The sequence below is a fragment of the Micropterus salmoides genome, unplaced genomic scaffold (assembly GCF_014851395.1).
Source record: "Micropterus salmoides isolate LMB-PRFRI ecotype aquatic unplaced genomic scaffold, ASM1485139v1 Ms_hic_scaffold_244, whole genome shotgun sequence".
Taxonomy (NCBI): Eukaryota; Metazoa; Chordata; class Actinopteri; order Centrarchiformes; family Centrarchidae; genus Micropterus; species Micropterus salmoides.
In genome coordinates, this window is record NW_024041640.1 from 1 (window position 1) to 26,792 (window position 26,792).

At 40.1% G+C, this 26,792-nt stretch overlaps 1 protein-coding gene across 1 annotated transcript; it reads right to left on the reverse strand.

Moving 5' to 3' along the window:
* Positions 1 to 153: 153 nt before the first annotated feature.
* LOC119918819 (protein phosphatase 1B-like) lies at positions 154 to 15,037 on the reverse strand. The gene is made up of 3 exons (XM_038739503.1): positions 14,665 to 15,037; positions 1,471 to 2,378; positions 154 to 236 (listed from the first exon to the last, which is right to left on the reverse strand). The coding sequence occupies exons 2-3, from the start codon at positions 2,347 to 2,349 to the stop codon at positions 165 to 167; spliced, it is 951 nt and encodes a 316-aa protein (XP_038595431.1). The 5' UTR covers positions 2,350 to 2,378; positions 14,665 to 15,037; the 3' UTR covers positions 154 to 164.
* Between the last annotated feature and the right edge of the window lie 11,755 nt (positions 15,038 to 26,792).

The window sequence follows — 26,792 nt, forward strand, 5'->3', positions numbered from 1 at the left end:
AATTCACTCTGAATACAGCCCAGCAGTTTTCATAAGATATAAAAGAAAGATTTTTGAAAATGAGCAATTAAAATTTTTAATATTCAACAATCCCACTATTGGCTCATCTCCATTCTCACCTTCCACTCGAGACTCCAGATATTTGTTGAGCTCAGCGTCCTTCCTCACGGCCTCCTCGACACTTTGGGAGCATTGGGCAAACACACTAACACAACACTCATGTTATCCCGACTCCCCTAAGACGAACGGGAGGAGAGAGGAATGAAGAAAGAGAAGGTAAGAGAAGGAGCTATTGTGTATTGCTGAAAGAAATAAGGATGATTTCGTAGGCACAAGCTGTGGAACAGTCTGCACTGTGGCACAAATATAAGTAGCCCACAAGGCAGACTGATCAATTTCAAAATTGGGACATAAATATGATATTTTATGTACAATGCCTTTTGTTTTTTTTACAGTTTGTTTTATTTTCTGCCCTTGTGAAAGCACTTTCTAACATGGATTTTGAAAAGTGCTCTATAAATAAAGCTTATTATTTTATTCTTAAAGAGGTCATATTATGCTAATTTTCTGGTTCAAAATCTTATTTAGGGGTTGTACCAGAACAGATTTACATGGTTTCATTTTCACAAAACACATTTTTTGTCATACTGCACATTGCTGCAGCTCCTCTTTTCACCCTGTGTGCTGAAAGCTTCGTTTTAGCTATGGAGTGATGCATCTTGCCTCTACATGATCTTTGTAGGGAATTACACATGCACAGTTCCTAGTTAAGGACTACTAGCCAATCAGAAGCAGGGAAGGGCAGTGAGAAGCCGGTAAACACGGCTTTGGTTCAAGCTGTATATGTTCCCCATACCATCTTAGCAACATGGACTGGAGCAAGAGTGGTGAGTTATTAATCTGTAACAAATGTATCTTTCATCCATAAAGTTATAACTGAGCACTTGGACTTTGGTCTTTTTCTCTTTGCAGACCTATTACTTGCCCCAAAAAAAAGATATAACTCAATAAAGGAGAGGGAAAAAGCCAAAAAAAAAAGCATAATAGTCCTCTTTAATATTATGTTTCAAATTAAAAGCTTGAACTTGCACTCTTGGGCAGTTTTAGAACAAGACAAATTAAAAATCCCAACTAATTTCACTTCCTCCTCCTTTCTTATTTGAGGTACCATTTAGTTATGTGCCTAGGTCATCAAAGCTATTGCAACTAGTTGCTGTCAGATAAAAAAAAATATATTTTTGGCACTGTATGTACATTATACATTTATGTACGTTTTTACATCATGTAGGTCTCAATGGGGCAGGGAATTTAAATTACCTTCTTGGTGATGCAATCATTTTAGAAAGTAATCTGTGGAAAACTGGTTTCTTGGAGGACTTGATTATGGCCAGATTCCACACATTTCAATCTCCATGCTAATTACAGCAAAAAACACACAAAGGTCATGCTCAAAATCTAATTTGTACACACCTTGTGCAGGCAGGTGTCCACTACTTCATTGCACACTCTCTCTAGGTCATCAGACACCTCAAGCCTAGATTTCACAAACTCGCACAGCTCCTCATTGGACATGACATCCCAGATGCCATCACAGGCCAGGATCACAAACTGATCCTGTTCTGGGGCCCGAACCATGTCAAACACTGCTGGTTCGGGGCTGACCAGCTGCTCTGTGGGGCCCTTCCCATCCACGCACTTGTAATCGTAGTCCCCCAAAGCCCTCGATACGGCCAGTGAGCCATTAACCCTCTGAATCATCACTGAGCCACCGGCATTCTGGATACGCTCTCTCTCACGTGGGTTGCAAGGCTTGTGGTCGAGTGTGGAGAAGCACACGTGTGAATTGCGGTATAGAACTGCTCGAGAATCACCACAGTTAATGAAGAAGAAATGATCAGGTGACAGGAGGACTCCCACTGCTGTGGAGCCACTACGGTCCATGCCATTTCGGAGGTCAGAGAAGCTGCGCATGTGCTCATCAATCCTCAGGAAGCCTGTCCGGATCCCACCTTTTACAGCTTCCACTGTAGGAGGACCCGATACTGGAGGGTCACTGGATGAGCTGTCTGAACCTGCATGTGAGACTTTAGTCCCTAAACTAGCACTGATTATGTGCTCCAGAAGATGCTTAGAGCAGTAGTTGGCAACCCTTGAGCCAGCGTGACCATCGTACACAGCAAAAAAGGACCAGTCAGTCATGCCAGGAGCAGGAAGTCCCAACACAGCTGTGTGAGCATCCTCCATCTCCACCCGCCAGCCCTGCATGGAACTCAGCCCATAGCGCAGGCCATTGCCCTCACCATGCGAGTTGTGCTTCTCTGTCTTGGGCTTGTCCAGGAACGCACCCATAGCTCTGCCCTAGAGAGACCCACTGCTACCTGGGGGAGAAAAAAAAAAAAAAAAAAAAGAGACAGACAAGGGGTTTTTTTTTTGAAAAAAAGGAAAAAAAACAGACACTGAATTTGAATTAAACAGTTCAGTCACTGCAGGCCTGTATTATCTTGACACCATACCAGAATTCTGACTCTAATAATGATACAGAGTTTAACATGTTAACCCTCAAGATTGTCTGGTTTGGTAGATTTTAGGACACATCTGATGCCTCGTGCTCACCAAATGCATTTTCATAACAGTTTCAAAGCTGTGCTCAAATTCCACAAATTCCATAATATAACACTATAAACTATATTTTTAGCAGTCAGGAAATTGGGCTACTATTTGGACAAAAAGCTAAATTTCCCTCACATTTTTTGACACAGGTGAAGTTAACAACGTTAATTATTGCTTCATTCAATTTAGATGTACCAGATCTTGTAATCTTGGTGCAATAGAGCAATGTGCAATGACCACACTAGCACTTTAGCTCTTGCACCCTAATCCATGGCACCATGTTATCAACAATGTCCTTTTTCTTTTGTTTTTATGTTTTCCTCTTGTGAAGTACTCTATGTCAATGCTTCTCTGATTCTTGTTGATGTAATGTGATCCCTTTTATGATCTTTTTTTATGAAGCACTAACGCACTGTGCCCAAGCCAAATTTCCCTTCAGGGACAATAATGTTTAACCTAACTTATCCTACCCAACCAGTGACTGGGCCCTGGTATTATACATTGCTGGCTCAACTGGGTTGTTTACTGGCACACCTAAATTGAACTTAAACACTAGACTTCCCAATCAAGTATGAGTGTATTTACATGAGAGAGGTACAATTTGTAACAAATAACACAAACAAACATTAAATTAGGAGGAAGAGCAGCAACAGACTAAATTAAATTAAAGTAAAGTATTGGTCCTTATGGAAATTAAGAATGTTACAGGGTAAAATCTAAAAATATTTGCACACAACTAACAAATTAAAATAAGCAGGATACAGAAGCAGAAATAGTACAAACACTGCAACCAAATTGTTGTTTTGCAATATGTCCATCAATTAACCAAGACATAACTCCATATCTGCAGGCATGTGAACTCTGATAACTTCTGTTTCTTGATGTTAAGCCTTTAGTCAGTTTACCTTTAACTGTCTGACATTTAAATGACAAAATAAAGCATATGTTCATGTTGCTCTGCATGGATAAAAAGGATCAGACTCAGCTGGCAATGAATCTCTGAGACTAAAGGGTTTTCATAAAGCGGTAAAAAAAAACAAAAAAAAAAACATATTAAGTTATGAAATATATTTAAATTATAACTTAAAAATGCAAACACTGTCACAGAAAAACAACCTACTTACAACTGCACAAGTTGTTGAATTAGGTTGTGAACATAAATCAGGCATCCACTAAAAAGTATAGTGGGTATGCCTTCTCAGCCAACAAAAACATATTACAGAACTAAATCTTGGGAGTATGAAAATGTAAACCCTGCAAATGTCCCACAGATTTTTTAACAAGATTGTAAGAGACTTTGGAAGTGTGTTTGTGTTTCTTTACAGTTTACTTAATAGGACCAAAGAAATAATCCAACCAGTGATCATTGCTCATCATATCCAGAAATAGCACAGCCGCTTTGGTTTATGCTTAAAGAGACGAAGGAGCAAGCTTAAAAGCTTCTTTGGCCAGCCAGAACTGGCTACTAACAGCATTAACAAACTCCACGGAGTGGTCGAGAGGATGTCTTATCGGTCCATAAATGCACCTGCATTAGCTAAATGAACAGCAGCACTATCAGACTGCTTAATGGGGGAAAGAAATTCTGTACCCAGCCTGTGTTAATTTGTTACATAATGTGAGAACATGAACTTATACAATTTTATTGATTGTGACACTACTTAATGGTCTCTTAGCCTCTCAAATTGTGCTCTTAACTTAATTCCTGAAAATATCAATAAATGCTACTTACAAATAAGTTGTAGGTATATTCAAGGTTCCGGTCTCTTAATGTACACGTAGTTAAGGTTTGATGTTAAATTCTTTTTAAATAAAAAACTGCCCGGTTTCCCACCATCTCATATTTCTGTGAACCTATGATTTTAGGTCTAAAATCAGAACATAGCGATAGGTAAATTGGTGAAGAAGAGTCAATTACATGAGTTGAACAAAGTCATTCCCATCTACATAGAAGCATATAGGCAGCCATTTTTAGACATAAGTCTCACATGTGTCTCACAGAACAGATCCATCAGTCTTAACTAATACCACTGTCTACAACGCCCACATGACAGCTTGCACTTCGCAGTGCTGTGGTTTAACGGATCAAGTACTACATTCAGAGCGGTTTGAGGCTCTTCCTGTTGTGCTGCTAATGTGCCGTTTTCACTAAGCAGCTGCCGTAGTAAGCAGTCTTCATAATGATTGTAAATAAAGTATTTGGGGTATAATTTATACTTGGAATATGCACTTTAACTTAGCTTCTGATATCTGCAAATCACAAAGCTTTAACCTCCATGTATGTTTGTAGTTGACACATTATTGGCTCAGATTAGTGTGTGATGCACACAAACCCAGCCTACAACAGCAGACTAGCAAACACAGTTGTGCTGGTAAGTAAGTGAAAAACAGAATCTAGCTTAATTATAATAAGCTATTATAGTTGTTATTAGCTAAAAACCACACATACAACTTCTTACTAAATAGTTAGCTATTCTAGACTATATCTGAATGCTACTGCAAATTCTTTGTATAATGACACAATCTGCACTAGAGGTTGCTTCAGACCGATTCAGTTTAGCATGTCAAATATGAATACTTTACCCAAATTAGAAATAAATGAATTAAGTAAAACAGGTTATCCACTCACCCTAATGTCAGTCAAAACTTAAATGACAGTTGTATGTCAATGAGATTTAAGTCTTCAGAGTTCAAAAAGGTTAAGAATTATTCTATAACTTGCTTTAAAACTACTTATGCAATTATTTGTCTATTAATAGTTATAATAATCACCATCAGATTGTTTCAAGGCTATAGCAATGACATAATTCCAATTATTATTTCTATTAAGTTTTTATGGGTAACACTGCAAACAACTGACCACACGCTGCGTTTGACAGTCTGGGTTATCCAATTTATTTATTAAAATATCAATTCCAAAACTGACAAAAACATTTATCGTTTACCCTCTGCCTGGTACCACAAAGTCAGTGGTACAGAATCATGACTAGTATTTGTTGTTTACTGATGGATCATTAGTACCTTTAGTTTATGTGACTTCCATTCTCCCAGTTAATTTAATTGAGACAAAACAGGTGTGTTTTGTTTTGCATATCATTAGAGACACACACACACACACACACACACACACACACACATCAAAGGGCTGGGAAGCTTCACTAGTGCAAACCACTTGAATCATTACCTTGACAACAAATGCATTCACAGACACATTCAACATATTACTGAGCACATATCAAAGCCATGTGCACAATCACCAAACCAAATCATGTGCTCTTTCACCTGTGCAGCAACCACACATACACATATCAGTGTTTTCCACAGAATGACTACCTGGGCGGGCGGGCGGGCGTGGAGGGAGGCTACTATTTCTAGTGGTTTAGGTTGTTTCTTCTTGAACCATTTTAATTCTACATCATTCGCCACCATTATTTTAGTGTACCCCCGTTGCCAAAATGATACAGAACTTGCAATTTCCACCCGCGTTTTCAGCTGCAGGTGCACTACATGCGGGGGAGGCTTGTTAATGAAGAAGCTTATCAAAACAAAACCAAAGTGGTACCAAGTGACATCTGCACCAGTGTGTTCACTGTTGTTTAACCTGGATTGTGCTTGTAAAATATCCACCGTGTCCACATCTTATAACGTATTAGATAGGCTTTACTTGGGCGGCCTGCCTATGTGTGGGAAACACTGCACCCTAGGGCTTTGACTATACTGGAATTTCTCATTTTGATACAATTTATTGAAAAATATTGATATTATATAGACTCATTACATGCAAAGTGAGATATTTCAAGCCTTTATTGATATAATTTTGATTATTATTGCGTACAGCTTATGAAAACCCCAAATTCAAAATCTCAGAAAATTAGAATATTGTGAAAAGGTTCAGTATTGTAGGCTCAAAGTGTCACACTCTAATCAGCTAACTAATCCAAAACACCTGCAAAGGGTTCTTGAGCCTTTAATTGGTCTCTGTCTGTTTCAGTGGAATTCACAATCATGGGGAAGACTGCTGACCTGACAGTTGTGCAGAAAACCATCACTGACACCCTCCACAAGGAGGGAAAGCCTCAAAAAGGTAACTGAGAACATCCAACTTCTTTTGCAAAGTGCTGTATCAAGGCACATTAATGGAAAGTTAAGTGGAAGGGAAGAGTATGGAAGAAAAAGGTGCACAAGCAGCAGAGATGACCGTAGCCTGAGAGGATTTTCAGGTAAAGGCCATTCAAATGTGTGGGGGAGCTTCACAAGGAGTGGACTGAGGCTGGAGTTACTGCATCAAGAGCCACCACACACAGACGGGTCCTGGACATGGGCTTCAAATGTCGTATTCCTCTTGTCAAGCCGCTCCTGAACAACAAACAACGTCAGAAGCGTCTTACCTGGTCTGTTTCTCGCTGTGCTTTATTAAGTCCAGAGTCTACCAGGACATTTTAGAGCACTTTATGCTTCTTTCAGCAGATGAGCTTTATGGAGATGCTGACTTCATTTTCCAGCAGGACTTGGCACCTGCCCACACTGCCAAAAGTACCAAAACCTGGTTCAATGACCATGGGATTACTGTGCTTGATTGGCCAGCAAACTCGCCTGACCTGAACCCCATAGAGAATCTATGGGGCATTGCCAAGAGAAAGATGAAAGACATGAGACCAAACAATGCAGATTTTGAAGCATCGCTACAAAATAACAACGCTATTGGACCTGGTCTTCCATAACACCTCAGCAGTGCCACAGGCTGATAGCATCCATGCCACGCCGCACTGAGGCAGTAATTCATGCAAAAGGAGCCCAAACAAAGTACTGAGTACATATGCATGATTATACTTTTTACATTTGTTTTTTTCTTTTTTGATTTCATGTAATCTTCTAATTTTCTGAGACTTTGAATTTGGGGTTTTCATAAGCTGTACGCAATAATCAAAATTATATCAAATAAAGGCTTGAAATATCTCACTTTGCATGTAATGAGTCTAATATTAGTTTCACCTTTTAAGTTGAATTACTGAAATAACTGAACTTTTGCACAATATGCTAATTTTTCAAGTTTCACCTGTATGTGCTGTGTAAATAACACAGGGCCCGTGTCCACCAAAGCGTTTTTTTTTCCCCTGACGGCAGCGTCTTTTTTCAATTCATTCCAATGGGAGCGCCGCGTTTTTCCAAGCTGGTAAAAACGACAGGAGCGTGACAAGGCGCTGAGCGTCTTTTCCGTGCTGGGCACTAAGGGCCCGTGTCCACTAAAGCGTTTTTTGCCAGCTGAAAACGCCACCTGCTCTTCTGAAAACGCTTAGCTGGGAGCGCTAGGGTGCATTTTGGAGGCACAGTGTTTTTTTTTCGAGCTGCTGTGGTTGCTATGATACATAATTTCCGTGGAGGCGATGTGCTGCAAGTAGGGTAGCCTCCTTAATTTTACTGAATGTAAAAATGTCACCACAAAGTACGTAGGCCTACTTGCTCTGCATAAAGAGAAGGCTGAAACATGAGTGCACAGACTCTCCTCTCCGTACGTGGATTCATGAGATTTTGCGGGCGAGGACTTCGGCAAGTATGCACATCGTTTCGTTCAACATCGGATGTGCTCGGTGTGGTGTTTGTTCCGCCCCTCCTGCACTGTGACTGGACGGCTGGGTAAAAAGTGACAGTGACGAGCACAGCGTTTTTCCAAAAGTTGAACATTTTTCAACTCTCGGTGACCATCTGCTTCGTGTTTACACCGGCATGCGCATGCCCAGTGTAGATTACCTGAACGGCCTCTAGATGTGTCGTTTTAACATAGACTGAGATCAACTCTGATACGCAGCTAAAACACTGGTGTGGACAGATAAGATCTTATTCGTTATAAAACTGTTTAAAAAAAAAACAAAACATAGTAGTGTGGATGTAGCCTCACATTACCCCACTCCCTCTCTCTACTCCTCATGTCAACCCTGCCGTTTTCCCCGGGATTCTCCCATTTAAATGTTTCTCCGTGAATCTCCTGTATTTTTAACCTTTATAAAATCAAATGAAAACCTGCTGGCCATATTTAAAGTGTTTGCTACTTTCTCCTCTGGTAAAGCCGGTGGCAGGAGGCCTATGTAAAAGATGTAGACTGCGCTTCTTGCTCAAGGATTAAAAATGAATACAAGCCACTGAAATATTAGGCCTATACTAGTGGTGAACCATATGAAATTATAATGAATATAGTAACTAAGTAATATTAACAATATATAATAACAGTATAATATGGAATTAACATTGTACTATTATTTATTAAAGTTTCCCTAATCTCATTGTCAGTTATGACTCCTCTCTGTAGCCCACTCTTCCTCTCTCTACTCCTCTCTCCAACCCCTAAAGCCCACAGAACCTTCCTGAGCTTTCCAGAACAAAAAGCGGAGTTTATCATCGACTCATGATGCCTGTGCTCCTTCATCTCTTAAATATTTTGGCTTTTTTGTTTCAGTTTGGTTGAAGTAAGTTTATAAAGATGCAGTTTGTTATGTTTTTGTAGTTTATCCCTCAGGAAAGCTATATTTGTTAAGCTACAAGATGTTCGCAGTAACCAGGTAAAGGCTGCTATAGTTTAAGTCTCTAAGACAGATTGAGTGGAATTTGTTGGCAATAAAATAAAATCATTTCATGATACTTTATCATCTGTTAATTTTAACACTTATTTAATTAGTCCTAAAATAATGTATTAAAATACACAGTATACTGTATATAATGCAACATGATAAATGAAAGGTTTCAGATAGACTCGGTGATCGGTATCGGCCGATACTGCTTTCAGCAATCGGCTCAAAAAATCCTCATTGGAGCACCTCTAATAATAACCCCAGCATACATAACTTCAACGCACTGATATGACCACTGAGAACTTGGGGGAGTGATGTCTGAGTAGCTGCCATAGCAACAGAAGCAGTAGGTGTTGGTTGTTGCAGCAGTGTGTGACGACTGTAGGGCCATACCAATGTGTGTGTTTGCGTACGTTCATGTGGCCATTTACTGAGCGCATGTGCATTTCTCAAACAAAAGGTGGCAAAACTGATCTCACTCTGATTTAATCGCATAACAATTTTTTCTCCTCACATCTCACACATGGCAAGATGAAGAAGTCAATGGCTGACGCTGTTTGAGAGTCAAAGTTAAAAGCTGGCTTACAGACAGGCCCACAGGTCTCAGACTTCAGACAAGCAGGGTAGCTTTAACAAGCTAACTCAATTTAGCAGTCAGCTGCTGATGGGATCCACACAGGGCCAGATTAGCCTGTCAAACACAGACCAGTTTGCACACAGCAGTGAACTACCACTAACATGATCGCTCTCTCTCTCTCTCTCCTGATTCTTGTTTGGTGACATGCGGCTTACAGTAGGTGATTTAATACTGTACAATCAACACTGTATTTGGCGGGTAGATGACAGGTAACCGACACGAACAATGGACCGTGTTTGGGGCCACGTAGCAAATGAGCAATAAATCAATATAATATGATCAGAATACAATGAGTCAACATGATACCTTGAGAATAGGCAGACTGGAAAGGTAGCATGGTGGTGTAGTAGAAGCCAGGTGCTGCAGTGCAACAGACAGAGTAGCAGCTGAGTGAAATTCCCAATAATCAACACATGTATGGTTTGCATGTGCTTCCCAAAAGAAAAATACAAAGGTTCAGAAGGGGATACTGGTTCCAGACAAAAGCTGTCATCCTACAAGTACAGGTGGTACAGCAGTCACACTGGTTGGGTCATTCTGTGGTACAGCAGCGAGTATGGCTGATTGGCATTAAATGTAACGTGTGCTCTGTAACGAAGACAAGAACTTTATCTAAAATCGTCCACTGCACCATGTGTTTGTCTTGTGTTACCTGGTGTCTGGTGAGAATTATTATTATATTAAATGTATCCCACAATGTAATGTAATAAAGTAGTGGAAACTAACTGCTGACTAAAGCAGCAACTACCATTATGCACTTCGCAGACTGAAACAAGACTGAAGGACTAAAGGACTGACCAAAGTAGTGTCCGAATATTGTTTTACTGATCTGACCCAGTATACTGTCCACTATAAAATATACAAGTGAACGATTTTGGACACTGCTCTAGTTCAAGCCCACTTGACCAATGACAACCTTCCTTAAAGTGAGGACAAAAGACATTTTATTCGAAAGTGTAGGGTTTGCCCAAAATACTGTGTATAATTCTCAGATTTACATCCTAAAACATATACCTAAAAAGGTTTAACACAAAAATACAGACATAGTCTCTAATGATACTAATGACACTTCCAAGTAAAAAGTAAACCAGTAGTCAAGTAGTATCAGTAGTCAAATGACAATCAGAAGAGCTTCATGAGGCTGAGAACCATCTTTCCAGTGCTAAAAACAAATTAGAAAAAAATCAATTCAGCTATGCCATAAAAGTGCATTAGAATAGCTGCAGTGAACATACTATGTCCATGTTCCTCTTTGCCGTTTACATCTCTGGTTAAAAAAAGCCAATACGCATAGCGCATGTGGGTAAATCTTAAAAAGATCAATTTCTACTAATGTGCTTATATTGCCATTTAGGCAGAGGATCCTCTTTCTGCTGATAAGGCAAAAGGGCCTTTCTAGGGTTAGTGCATATCCGGGGTTTAGAATTCTTTCTTACATTGTGTTTATATATTACAATCTGTCTACACGTTCATGAAGAAACAACGCACATACATGTCGCTGCCAACTGTTATACTATGGTGAAGTTCTCAATTTCAGTGAACACTTTTTAAAACTTTTACAACTACAACAATTCCTTTAAAAACACATTGGTTCTTATGGAGTTATGATCGGGGTTTACTGCAAAAAATGCCATACACAATGTACACTAAAGATTCAGGGCTTTGCAGAAAACATTCAAGACTTAAGCCCCATAAGCCCACCCCTGGCGCTGCCTATGATTAAGTAACCACTAGCCACAGCTGCATTTGAAAGAGTATGTGATACAACATTTGAATTAAAATGGAATCAGTTGTAGCCCTGAATATTTATACATATTAGAGGAGGTGGAACAAACAGGCCAGGGATGTCGCAGATCCCCCTCTTTGATGACTCATCACTGAAGTCGCATCAGAAGCAGTCAATTTCCCAGAACAAGTGCTCTTTGAACAGACAGCTTCAGTCATCCTCAGTGCAGTGGCGTCAGGCAAGCTGGGGCCGTTACTTGACCAGACTGAAGTGAGTTAGGCCTGGGCGAAAAATCGATTGAATGAATTAATTCGAATTTTTTGTTGCGGGCGATTTAAAAAATAAGTAAATCGAGTTTTTGTGTAATAGCACATTTTTGGCTCCCCGGGGTTTCCGTAGTGTTCGTTTCCCATAGCGACAACATCATACACTAAACAGCAACAGCAAGCGACAAAATGGCTACCGGTGAGAGCGGGAAGTTTGTTCCCAAGAAAGGAATAAAGTCATCTGTTGTTTGGAACTGGTATGGGTTTGCTGCGACAGATGTGGAACAACAGACACCACGCTGCAACATTTGCCTAAAGCCTATCGCAGTGAAAGGCAGCAGCACCACAAACCTATTCCAACACCTGAAACAGAGACATCCAGCCGAATATGAAAAATGCCAGTCTCTCCGCGATGAACAAAGCCGCACTGACCAACAAACCTTATTGCTTTCCTTAAGTAGGGGGGGAAATCGGAAAAAATCGTAAATTGAATTAAAAAAAATAAAATCAGAGATTTTATTTTTAGACCATATCGCCCAGCCCTAAAGTGAGTCTATCTGACCATACCCAAAGAGGTGGAAGTAAACATGTTATACTGGACTGTGAATGGGTTCTCTGCAACAAGAACAGCATATGTACATGTACATACCTGCTATCTATCCAGAAACTTGGCATGCCTTCAATTTGACTCCCAGACCTCAAACACTGAGAAACAGTGAGATGTGGTGAAAAGGTGTAATGTGTTTCCATATCACTATAGACAGTACAATGTGTCCAGATACTTCAGTGAACCTGCTTGAGTTGTAGCCACAAATGCTGTATTTGACAGGTTTTAAGTAGTCCGGATTCTAAAATCCAGCAAACATTCCAGATGTTTTGCTTTACCTCATCACAAATGAGCATCTGAAAAGGAGGCGCATAACGTTGTGTCTCTGTGGATGATGAAGACTCGTCTCGGTAAGCTCGTTAGCGAGCTAGCTTCATGTTAAAGCCATGTTACTTCACGTTATGAGCTGAAACGTTTTCTATATAGTTCGTCAATTTGATTGATTGTTACAGTAATGGCGCTGAGAGTAGCACATAATTATGATACACAACGGCCGCGTTCACATTCTAGATGTGCCCTGACTTTACAATCATAAACGATGCATCACTCATGGCGACGTTCCCAGCTGGAGAACGTGTTGCTGCAGAGTGCACAAGATTAGACAACACCGGACAATTTCATACTTTCTAAAAAAGAGAAAACAGTTCTCCTGTCTGTGCATGAGGCGGCGGGTAATCCGCCCCAAACTCCCTTAAAAAAAATAATAAATCACGGAGTTTTGTGAGTTGTTGAGTTAGGGGAAACTATATAAATGTTGTGAAACACTGTCTACAACAAAATCGTTGATCCCCTCTTGTAAATTCGGCAAATGTAATGCATGAAGTTATTCCTTTCTTTGTATACAGGGTCAGTACTGGCGAAAGCTGCTCCGTCACTAAACAGTAGATTAGCTGCTTATCAGGAACGTGATTTCAGTGGAAATTTCTGTTGCTGCAGCAGAAGCGTTCATTAAAAGATGCATTTTTGAATGCAGTATTTATTTTATTGTCTTGACTGTTAATTAGCACATGCCTAAAACAACCTCAGGTTTAATTTAAAGGCTAATAGCTAAATGAGAGGCATTGTGTCGTTTTGCCATTCATAATCCAAATAGTCGATTATTCGTTTCAATAATCGATAGATTAATCGACTATCAAAATAGTCGTTAGTTGCAGCCCTAGTTCAGACACATTAGGCTCACAAGTTCATCCCTTGTCCCCTCTTGTCACTTGACAAATTTATCTTTGTGTTATTCCGAGCTTGTCAGTTGACACTGTACAGTATCCGAGCGTATATCTGCGTGTGAAGTGACTCAAACAAAAGACACAATAAATGATTGTAGATAAATGCCTTTGGACGGGCCAATAGAGTTGCAGTGGTTATTGGCTAAACCAGCATGGCTAGTGCAGGATTTCACATCAAGGTGCCAACACAAACATGCCACTGATGATGCTGCCATTTCTGGAACTCCCTGTCACACAATCACACTGCTAAACACAACCACATGCACAGCAACAATCCAATAAAACTACCAAAACAAGTTAATACTTGTACTGGTCGCTCACAGCTAATGGTTGGGAATAAAAAACATGAATAACTCATAATTACACTACAGGCTTATAAGATCAAAAATAATGTTCTCTTGGCCCTTTAGGGTAAAACAGTATTTCAAGCACCCACCAGAAAAACACTACAGTATCTTAAACCAGCTCATCAAGTGAGTCGCACTTCATACGCACCTTTATTGGCACATAACGTAATTATTTACCTAGAGCAATATAAAATGAAAACAAGCACGTAATCAGTTACAATGTGAGGGCTGCAAATATGTTATCACAACAAAACATTATTGACCAAATATTGCGCATAAGCAAAGGTTGATATGCCAATCACTATTTACACCACTTAATTCCATCAATTGTAGACTAGCAGATTGATGTAACATTAAATGAAACGTTAAACTGGCAAATTGTCCAGAAAAATACAAGGTAAAAACAAGTAACGTCAATAACTAACCTGGCGCAACATCAGCACTTCCGATAATTTCATAATCACCACCATCAAGATAAATACAAATATATTTTCCAAAATGGTTTTCATCTCTAATAACAAAAGCTATAGTCAGTTGTCTCTAACTGAAAATGCTGCTAGCTATCCAGCTAGCGAAGTTCACAGTTGTCAAAGTGATGTCTACACGTTAGCGGGTGACTAGCCAATGTTAGTATGCGAAATGTTATTAAAAACGTTGCTTATTCGAAGTACCAGACGTTACTTACTTTGTAGGTAATGAACTATCTCTGTCACTGCTTCTTCTTGTGGCTTCAGTGGCAGATAGGTTAAAGTACCCCGGCTTGTTGCGATAAGCTTATCTCTCGTTAATGTTAGCCACTTTCGTTTCTCGGCCCGTCAGCTAGCTTTGATTAGGCTAGCCAGCATTTCACACGACCAGTTCTCCTTTCAGCATGTCTCTGCATCGGAATAAAGCTTTTATATACATGTTTGGCACTGTAAACCAGGGAGCACCAAATCAATAACGGTTAGGTAGGCTGTTAGTTGAAAAGAAAAACACTCGTTTCGGCAAGATATCTCTATGATTTCAACAGCTGGCTAATTTTGGCTAAAGCTAAATGTATGAAGCAAATGACGTTCTTTTTCAACATTCAGTTTGGGGGCGAGGCAACTATCTTTCTCTCCTATGATTGGACAAACGCTCATTCGACGCCAAGACACGATTGGTCAAATTATGAGTCAATCATCTCTCTCTGACATACTGTAAACAGAAAAAATAAAGTTGCTTGATTGCCCTTATAGACTACTCTTTGCTGATGTGTGTGTCAGTGTGTGAAGAGAAATGATTTCCAAACTTTTGTATATACACACACACACACACAGCCGCTGTGACTTTTTGAATTCTCCATATACATTACCATATACCAGTCAAGGTAGGTTTAGCCTATTTGCCACATTACAACAGGTTGTAAAGTGAAAGTAAGTTAACTCCCTTCTGCTAAGCAGATAATATACATTAATACAAATGCAATAATAAGATGGTAGACAGAAATAAACTATATTCAATGGAGCAGAGCTGAGGATTTTTAAGGCATACATATTAAATTAATAAACCTTAATAGTGGCTGCAACCCATTATGTTTTTGTAAGTTCCAGAGCCCTACCATTTTGACACTTGGATAGGCAACAGAAAATGGTTAGACATTTCTTCTGATGAAGCATGCATCTTCACTTCCTGTGGCTGGAGTGGACATTTGTGAAAATGATTGGATATAACTGGATATTACACACAGTGTTTTGTGGACATGATCCACTACAATGATTCCACTACAATAACGAGTTCTACTCCCTTTTCAGGTGCAGTTGAGAATGAAGGCCCAGTTCGAAGATGGGTGTGTTCCGATCAATGAATATTCGTGTAATCTTACATTGCAAAACTTAAGCCTTAATATTGGAAAGTTAACATAGAATCGTAGCCTGGCATTGCCAGATTAATTCGCAAATGTGAATTAGTCTGGAACTTCTCATTTCATTTTCGATTTTTCTAGGGGCCTTGTCAATGGGCGCAGGCCAAATGAAACATGAGCTCGGCAGATTCATCTGGTTCCCACTGTAACTGAATCCCATCATATTCCCATGAAGTAAGTGGTGTGTTAGGTGTGTGTCAGTGCCCATTTTCAGATGTGAAATTAAAACTGACTTTATGCAAGGGTTTGAGGAAGTATTTCCATAATGTGTGAGATCTTTCTTGATTGTGTGAAGCACAGGTTAGAAAAGAAGGACCTTTTTAGACCAACTAATTTTATTCACTATCACGGGGACTATGAATTTTCTCAAAGTATCTTCTGTTTATGCTTCTTGTGTTGTTATGAGTCACATCCAAAATCCTAAAGACAGTTTAACCCCATAATTTAAGCATGGTACCATAATACACTTTCATAGTTCAAATTGGATTCACAAGTTTAAACCACTGTCCTAAACTTGCGAATCCTGTATTATATAACCTGTAATATATAAATCTTAAAGCGACATAATGTAGTAATTGTATCTTAAAATAACAGCTTCATAATCATTTTGATGGTACACTGACTTGACCCCTCCCATCCCAGTCACAAACTGTTTCAGACTCTCCCCTCTGGCAAGAGGCTGCGGTCCATCAGGACCAAAACCTCTCGCCACAAAAACAGCTTCTACCAGTCTGCAGCTAGACTCATCAACAAGGCCCAGGCCCCCCACTGACACATATTTGTTGTTAATTGTTATTTTTTAAATTTTTTTATATTGTCAGTTGGATTATTTTTCTCTATTATTCTGTTATCCTTATATAACTTGCATTTGTTCATTACATATTTTTATATTTCTACATTTATTTATGTCAGCTGTATGTTTGTCTGCATGTAGCACCTTAACACCAAAGCATATTCCTTGTATGTGTAAAACACTACTTGGCAATAAAGCTCCTTCTGATTCTGATTCTGCTTCTAATTCTGATTGAAGTATTAAATGTACAATGTAAGTTCTTTGGAAGAAGCTAGCTCAGATTCTCCATATATCCTGGCAGAGGCTGCAAAGAGACTGAAAACTACTTTGGTGGAGGAAGTGAGGGAGAGAAAAGACGAGAGTGGCCAAGCAAGAGACCAGACTGGCTTTTACTCGTTGACGTGAGCTTAAAGAGCTGAAAGGAAGCAAGACAGATGCCAAGCTGGCCTTCTTTATGTTGGACTACTAAGTAACATTGCTAAGTCTTGGTTTTGTCGCACTTGCTTGATCAAGTTGGGGACTTCCTAGTTTTTAAGAGCAATGAATTACACTCTGCAAAATCTAAGAGCTCCAAATCACACCAAATCTAACATAATGTTGATATAATGTTAGATCTTATATAAATAATGATATATGCTCACCATAGATGTAAAAAAGGCTCCCTCTGCACATTAGCTACAGTAGCTTGGAAAATAGCAATATGGAGCACTGAATTTGATAAATTCACTTTTTATTAGACCATAAATGAGACAAGAACTGTCTAGCTAGCTAGCTAGTGATATTATCTAACTGTATGTTCAGTGGGTTACTAGTGTTAAGTAATGGGAAGGACCATGATATAACAGTTTGTACAGAGGCTGTGTATTGTGTATTCTTAGCTTATCATTTAGAAAGTTATAAGTGGCAGGGGATACATTTCTTCACGATAATTGAATTTGCCTCTATAGCTAGCTGTTAAAATGACAGAAAGTTGCCTTCTTTATTAGCTTATTGGAATGCAATCAGTTCAAAGGCCTTTAGTAATGTTAACTTATTAAACGCAGACTTGCAAGTCCATTGGAGGGGTGTTTTTTTACATGTTAAAATTGTGTGTATCAATTACTTTATGTGACCACATAACATTGCTTTAATTGGCAATAGAAACACAAAGTCTGGTGGCATCCACAAATTTTCCTCCCAGAGTGTGAAATGTTTTGAAACTCAGCAGTTCACAGAACAACAACAGTGACTTAGGAGGGAATCTGGGCATTTGAGGATGCTATTAAAGTCAAGAAGTGTATTTATTTATATGAAGGAGGTAAAGTTAACAACGCTTTTTTGTAAGTAATGTTCAAGCATATCAAACTATGCATGATATGTATTATTATAATGTTTCTTGAGGAGCACATAGTTTTTAACAGCCAGATTATATTATAAATACAGAATAGTGCTATATATTGCTTCCTTCTCTCTGATCTCTTTGAGAATTGCTCAGCATTGCCCATCCACTGTCCCAGGACACATACTGTATCAGCTTAACAAGCAAATTATTACAGAGTGCAAAATGAATCACAATGAGAGAGAAAATACCCTTTCCTGATGCTTTTTTCCCTAGAATATGGCTGCAGCTTGGCTATGAAATCCACACCCCTTGAAAGAATATTAGAATAAGAGAATAAGAGTTCCTGTTTCAACAAAATAATACTAGCAGAATTTTTGAAACACGCTCTCCACCTGTGGACCACTTTATTGTTCACTTCTTTTCTTCTGCTAAAGATGATATTGTGAAACGGATCTTCAGTTGACTAATATGCAGGCCCACCCACAGAAATGACTGGGCCCCTGAAAAGGTCCAGTAAATGGACTCTCTGCAAATCTGCTTTACTCATGTCAATGCATGCTGTGCTCTCTCTCTCTATCTCCTACATAAACACATACATGGCCTGCCACAGGCGGTGCACTTTTGATGTTTTGACATAGTGTACAACAAACATTACTCCATACCATACTATTGTTAAGGAGAGAGGATTTTTAGTATGAAACAGGCTACATTTTACTAAAGCAACATTAAATAAAACATTACATAAAATGCAATTTTCTTTTCTTATTTTAATGATTAATGGTGAGTATTTGCTTTAAAATAAAATTTGGTTATCTTTAATTATATTTTGTATGTACATCATTAATTAGTGCAGGAGCACCTAGCGGCTGGTCCCCAGAAAGCTTTCCCTTTTTCCCCCCTTATGCTAATATGAGCAACACTTTAACAGCAATTGTCCATATAAATAACTCCATGTGTGTATTGCAGATGATAAGCATCTACCTCAAATGTTTTCCCTGCATATTGGCGCTATTATATTCCCATGCATATTCATGTGCTCACTCTGATGGATTCATTTACTGATGGGTTAACAACTCCTGCACCAGGCACTTGTTTATTTTGCCACCTAGACATTACATGAATGAGACAACACACACAAGCTTTATGTTGAAGGAGGCCAACAAGATGGAATGTTGAATTGTTTTTTTAATCAAATATTTAATACATGAAAGAGAATCATTATTTTTCTTGACATATCCACAACAAGTTAGTAGAGTAAACACTGAGATAAGTGCCTATGCTGCTTTCTCTCTGCTTGTATGAAATCACCCCATGTCTGATCCTTTCCGCAGAGTGCGGCAATCACGCCTTGCCTTGCCCTGCCCTCCACTCTTCAACACAAGAGCACTTGAAAAGCTGATTTCCTGCTCCTCAGAGGGAGCTGGTTTCTTTTGTCAACTGAGGAGCCAGGTCAAAACAATAATTGCAGGCAAATTGTGCCTGAAAATATACAATGCTCATTTGATTTACATGTCATTTTCAAAAGTCAGCTCTCCAAGCCTCCTTAACAGCTCACAATGCTACATTAGGACTTTATCAAATGTTTATGAGGGCAAATCAATTTCCAGGGTATATTGTATAGAGCGTTTGTGTGAGAGAGAGGAAAAGAGAATGTAAACCACAACCATACACTTATACATACATATTAATGCATGTAATGTGAGGGGGCAAGCTGCTCCCCATGCTTAATGGGATTAGAGTCATTAACCAACTGTTTACTAAATGGGAAAGGACCTCTCTTCCTTGCTTTGTCTCTCACTCTCCTCACTCAGTAATATTTCTCTCTCTCTCTCTCTGATCCTTAATCAGCGAGACGGCCTAGAAGTGCCTCGGGCTGAATACGAATGAGCGCAGCTGCCCAGTCCGGATTACTATCACACACAGGCTTGCACTAGATGTACAAATTCTCACACACACACACACACACACACACGCACATGCAGAGAAAACAGTGCAAGTAAACATTGTGGGCTATGTGTGGACACATTTCATTCATACCCAACACTTGCTGACACATGTGTTTTCCAAGCATATGTCCTACTATGAATATATCTCACACATGCACACACACACACACACACACACACACACACACACACACACGCACGTGCACAGAAGTCCACACACAGACTGTTCTGATCACATGCCTGTCATGTCCAGTAGCAGACGTACTGGGACACACCCACTACTTTTAGTGTGTCACAAGAACATGTGTGCACATGGCCTGTCTATTCGTACCAGGAGGGCATGTACTGCGGCCATATGTCGCCACTCATCAGCAAGAGACATTGTAGGACCAGCTTTATGGGATGAGATAAACGTCATGGTGAAATTTGGATAAACAGACTTTTGCAGCTGTAATAATGTCAGGCTTATTGTCTCTTCCACTAAACCACATTTGAAGACATAATTTAACGCTCTTCTGTACTTTATTTGGAGCTGAAGTTGAGGATTTCATACAACCACAGTCACTGGCCACTGAGCAGCTCCACCCAAATAGTTGGGCATTAATGCAAAGAATGTCAAGCTACTGATTCCCTAGTCAAGAATTGGACCGACAACCCTGCAATCACAAGTCTGCTTCTGTAAACTTCGAACTGCAGTGGCCTGAACTGAAGACCTAAGACAGAATCCCATGCAGTGCAGTAAGGTTTAAGTGTAATTACAATGGTGCTATAATGCACTGCTATAGAAAGGTTGTCCCGAGTTGAGTCCACCCACTGTGCTGGGTCAGAGATGAATGGTTGCTGTGGATCATCAGTAGTATCGTACCGCCATCTAGTGGGAGACATGGTACTGTCGCCGAACACATGGGAGAGACAGATGGAACAAGAAAAACAGGGATAGAGAGGAAGATAGCAATAGAGGAAAAGACAAGTTTGATTCTGATAACAACTGATTGCAAAATTGATGCTTTCAAAAGTCTTATGAATTCACTGGGTGTACGGTAGGAAACTCTTAATTTCACTATGTTCAGTCAGAGATTCAGGTACTTCAAATTTCCTGACAGGTGGGTGGACATGTATTGAAGAGAGCCTGCTGTAGGCTTTGTCAACCAACCATTGTGTCTACTTAAATAGTTCTGCTGTTGGAGTGGAAAGGTACTAAAGTCCTCATCTAATTTACTAAACCCTCCCTCATATGAATGTGATATTTATATTACATGTTTTCTACATCTGTAACTGTGCTCTACATAGTTCAAATCATTATTTTTTCTCTCTGCATTGAAGTGGTTTCCAACTGGTTCATTTTGTCATTACAGTCATGAAATAAGCACGTCTAGAAAGAAATCAAGAATACTCCGTGGGGGTCTTGCTGTAACTTGGCTAGTGCACAGTACCTAGTGACAAAAACAACCTGAATGGCCATTGAAATGGCAATAAATGGATTGATTTACTGAGTGGGCTGTGTGCCAAGGTGACCCAGGGAACTCATGCAATCTTCGTTTTCTCTCCGAGATCCCTCAGTGATCTTTCTTTAACTGATATTGGGAGAAGAGTTCAGCTAGAAGAAATCTTTTAACAAAGCAAGGACGATCTTCTCCCTGAGCAGGCAGAGAGAAGGCCACCACCCTCTGTTTCTGCGTTTACCTCATCTTCATAGTGTCCCAGCTCTTTCTCTGCCTGCATTTCTGCTTGGCCCTAAGCTTGTAGTGTCACGTCAATCTTACCCAAGGCAACACACCAAGGTAGATTTGTTTTGGCTTTATGGAGATGGAGGATTCAAGGAAAGGGGGCGAGGTATCGTAAAAAAAGAAAAGGAAAATTATTCATGAAGCAAACGAGTAAGAGTATTGAGGTGATGAGGTCAGTCTTTTATTTTTGTCATTGTAGATGACCTATGTGTCATTTCTGCACCTCATGTCAGGAAGCATTCACTCTGTTGAAGTGTCTTTTGTGTAAAAACATTAAATCAGTATGTAATAGCCCCTATCAGAGGTCTCTGATGACTTTACTGGATTGGGTCAAGAATCAGAAGAATTTCTCCACAGTATTCTGTTCATCAGCATAAATCCACTTTAATATTTACAACTTGCTGCATTTTGGAGCAGAAGTTGGGATTTAGTCTCTTTTTCTAAACAGGATTTTATTAATGCCTGGTCCTGTCCTACAAAGCTCAACAGTAAGATAGCACACTCTGCAACATTATACTACAGGGAAAATAATCTTCTTATGTTTCACAAAAACATCTCAGTAAATTACAATGTTTTATTGTAATGGACTTATGCTAAAATTAACAAACTTTAAGCTGGCAAGCTGCTATGTAGGATGGTCAAATGTATGGTAAAAGAGTAGCACTGTGAGATCCTAGCTTACCTTACCACAGAATGGGGTACATGTCCATTATTGATGACGTCATTAAAAAATGCACAAGGACAAAATAGGCAGTGCTGTGGAGGGTTTTCAGTAATAATGATATGTGTAGACGTGTGGTTTGTGTGTTTGTGTGTGTGGTGTGTGTGTGTGTGTGTGTGTGTGTGTGTGTGTGTGTGTGTGCCCTAGATCCTGATTTGATGAGAGGATTACAGACAAACTTTTATAAACTTTCCAACTGTACTGTATTTTATACATACACACATACACATAAAATTTTAGTATGTCAGAATTATACTGTATGTAGTATAACAAGTAATTTAATACTAGCAGTTAAATGTTCCGTCATTATTTACAGTTCCACTGAATATGTATACATAAGTAACTTTTATGCATCTTAATCTCAGTGTAAATTTCCATTCAAGTATGTGCGTTTTGTGTGTGTGTTGTGGTGTCAGCCCAGTGCAGTGTGATCTAACAGCAGCTGACAGGCAGGTTTGAGGCCTCTCTCTAGGGTCCTCAGTGTGTGTTTGTATGTGTGTCTGTGTGTGTGTGTCCTGCTCTAGTGGTGTGTGCTAATTGGAAGCTCAGCGGGACAGGCAGCAGGTCTCTGTAGTGCCCATGTGCACATGTAGAATCATACACACTCTCTCTATCTCACATACTCACACACACACACACACACAGAGCTCAACTGCAGTCTGGTCCGTTAGCCTTTCTACATTTAACATGAGTCCAGTCTGCAGCCTCTTCACTTATTCATCCCTCTTCACCTCCTCCTCAACCACCTCTCGCCTGCACTAACCTGAAACGACAGCTGTGCTGTGGCCAATAGAGACCTGCCCGCCTCCCCTGTCTCACTGGACAACAGAAACATTCACACACACCGCCAAGTAGCTATGCAGGCATTTTCAGAAGAAGAGAAGAGAAAGAAAAGAAGGGTTTGTGTGGGATCAATGGTGTACAAGAGAAGGGGGTGATGTGGTGTGTGTGGGAGATCGATAGTGTGCCCAGTGGTGTGTGAATGTGTTATTTACCTGAACAGGCTGGGGACCGAAGAGATGAGATATTCACCTTCTCCTGAGAAATCCCACAACACAGACTCTTACATGCACGCATGAAAACATATGCAGAAATGCACACATAGACACAGAGAAGAGCATGTACACATTACTACTGTAAAGAAAACTACACCGTAAAAAATAAAACATGTGGAGGAGAGGTGAAAAGTGAGAGTTGAGGTTTGGTGTAGTGATCATTGGTTCCGGTCATTCTCTTCTCCAATCCCACAGTTCAACACACAGAAACACATATTTATACATATACATGTGAACTGGTATTACGGACATATGAAAACTCTGGGACAGGCATGAATAATTAACACTTTACTGATCCTTAAAGGAACTACTCTCTTGACCTCTGTCAACAGATGTTACAGAGCCAGGTCAGCATCTCTGGAGCTGGCGGGGCTTCAGTGGCTTGCTTAAAGACACTTCAGCACTTTAGATACATCAGATGTTTGGTAAAGAACCAGATCATCCTCTGTTAGGTTTTGCATATTTTGAACCCAGAAGCAGACTCAGACACAGGCAGTTGAGACTAACAATAATATTTATTGTAAATGGGAGCGGGGAAGGAAGGTGGAGAGAGCTGAGATGTTGTTGGTGAAGGCAGAGGTGGTAAGCAGTGGCTGAAGGAGCAAGCTGGATGAATGAGAGTGGCTGGCATGGCTTGCTGGTGTTCATTTGGATAGGCAGGTTGAGAGCAAGCAGGTGAGCATGGTCCTGAAGCACAAAGAAAGACAGAATTAAGCAGTTGAATCACATAACAGGATGATAACAAGAAAAACTGAAAAAAAAACTGAGTAAGGCCTGAGAGGTACCTACCACAGTAGCTGACTAAACAATCTAGCGATAAGTGGGTGAAGAGCCAGTGTAAATTTAGACTGCAGCATGATGAGACTGATGAGAACCAGGTGTGCTTGATTAGCAGACAGGGAGCCTGGAGAGGGAGAGTGGAGATCACCGTGCCCACCTACAGACACAGAGAGACAGAAAAACATGCAAAGGAAGCAGGGGAAGGGAGAAAAAGACGAAGACCATTGCATATTGCACAGTGAAGGCTGTGACCATGACACCCTTGTGAAAAAGGAAATACAAACTTTTGGTGTTTCACCATGTGGGCTTCTCTTTGACAGAAGAATATGTGTCTAAAATAATAGAATCTAAAATTTCAAAGATAAAATCTTTATCAAATTCATTGAATGTATAAAATATTATGGTTTTGGTTCTGTGTTTCAACATGGCACTCCATTGTGTGTGTGCGTGTGCGTGTGCATGTGCACGCTGTATGTGTGTATCAGGGATTGGATGTCAGTTACTTTACAGCATGTCTGACAGCCAGCATATGATCCTGAGATAGCGTGACAGCTGCCTTCACACCCCTCTCAACATACACATGCACACACGCATACATATACATACACGCAAATACATGAACGTGCACTGTGAATGACAGCTTTGCCACCCTGTGACATTCCTGCTGCATCCACCTGCAGCCAACAGGCCCAAGGATAGAGAGGTGGAAGTGACGAGGACAAGACGAGGTTGGGATTAAGAGTGTTACTTGAGGCCAGACAGGAGACAGATACAGGGATGGACAAGACACCAAAGGGCTGGTGGAAGGATGGATGGATGGGGTGGTGTCAAAGGTCAGGAAGGATCTAAGCGAAGCTAGGAGAGGGAGGAAACAAGAAAAATGGGAGGAAAAAGTAGAGAGAAAAAGAGAAAAGGCAGAAAGAATAGATATTCTACCAGTAAGAGCTGGACAAATATTTATCAATGATAGTAGCCTATACTGAAGATAGTGAGCACCCCCAGCCCTCGTCCCCCGGGAAATAGAGACCCTCTAACTGATAAGTGCCAGAGATTGGGGGGGTTGAATGCTGGTGGTGGGAGTGTAGTATCCATTGTTGAGGAGCCTTCATCTGACAATGGCAGGCGACGTCCTCCTCAGTGCTTCCTAATGCAACAAGACACGTCTGACATTCCACACCACATTAATCAAAAGAGAGCTCTGGACTTCATGCATGTGTGGTCAAACAAACATATGTGAAGCACACACCCACACACACACACACACACACAACAAGGGTTAAGGGGACATGAAGAAAATTACAGAAAAACAAAAAGCATTAGGGTTGAGGCAGATTTGTATGAATTATTTTCCCCATTAGTTTGCTCTGTATCATTTTGTTGACCTCTTCTTCTTTCCCTGCGTACCATTTGTCATGGTTGAGAAGGCCTGTGTCTCCTCTGACAATGACATGCATGTTTTTGACATAGTCATTGGTCCACATGCTTGTTTGTTAGCATCTCTCTGTCCTCTTCCATTCATTCAGTCCTCCAGAGTTGGCGCAGTGACAATTTGTGGAATATAAAACTTGATTTGATTTCCAGACAGCCGTGAGAAAGGCCCTCAACAGGCTCTCGCAAGGTGAAAATCAAGGGGAAAAAAATACAAACCTGGGCTGCTTGTGCTATAAAGATGAAATGGCCGGAAGAGATTAGAGCAGAGAAAGATTTGCTTTTGTGTAGAAAACTGTGAAAAGAAAGCTTCCATAAAATTTCAACGCAGAAGAAAGCTGCACTCCAGCAAAGTATTCTCACCTGCCAGCAGAATTCACATTAGAGACTCTGTCAAAAGTTCATAAAAGCACATGACACACCTAAAAACCCAGAACAGGCATTTTAAAACCTGAGACATTGTGAATGGGAGCCACTGTACCGACATTAAGGCTTTAAGTACACACAGAAACACACTAATATGCATTGGGGAGCTATTAATGAATATGTTCAGGCATTAGCAGGTGCTTAAAACATTGTAGATGTTTTTGGTGTCCTACTTTAACAAAGACTATAAATACATACTAAAACTACAGACACACATGCAGAGAACCCCGTGCTGTGCTTGGGGGCAGGCTCACCGTAGGCCTTTTCTCAAAGCAGAGGTGATATGTCCTGGTCCACTAATGTCAACATCGCAGCCAGGGTCGGAGAGCCTGTCAAACACACTAACACACAACCTTTTCCACCTAACGCTAACACAGTAAGAGTATGTGATTATGTGCATCCCCAAAATGCCAAGTGCCCCTCTGTCCCTTCTCAATATTTGAAATATTTGAGTTCCTCCATTGTGTGGCCTTACCTTGCCTATAAAGTAAACATGCAGACAACAGATTGTTTCATGCTTTCACTTTATTCAAGTTTCGGTATCTGATCAGCTTTGATGCTCACAAAAAACTTCACGATATTTTAAAAAAGTATACCTGTAAATTAATCAGCGTGACTAATGCCATCTTAATTTACAGTATATAAAAATAAGCTCAGGTGATTGTGGACAGGGTCACCGCTATGCACTGACTTACACCTTTATTCATTGGTTTCCCCAATTTAAAAAAATA

Coding starts and splice junctions, on each gene's coding strand:
- LOC119918819 (XM_038739503.1), bottom strand. CDS start 2,349: ATGGGTGCGTTCCTGGACAAGCCCAAGACAGAGAAGCACAACTCGCAT. Junction 237..1,470: donor TGGACACCTGCCTGCACAAG/GTGTGTACAAAT, acceptor CGTTCGTCTTAG/GGGAGTCGGGATAACATGAG.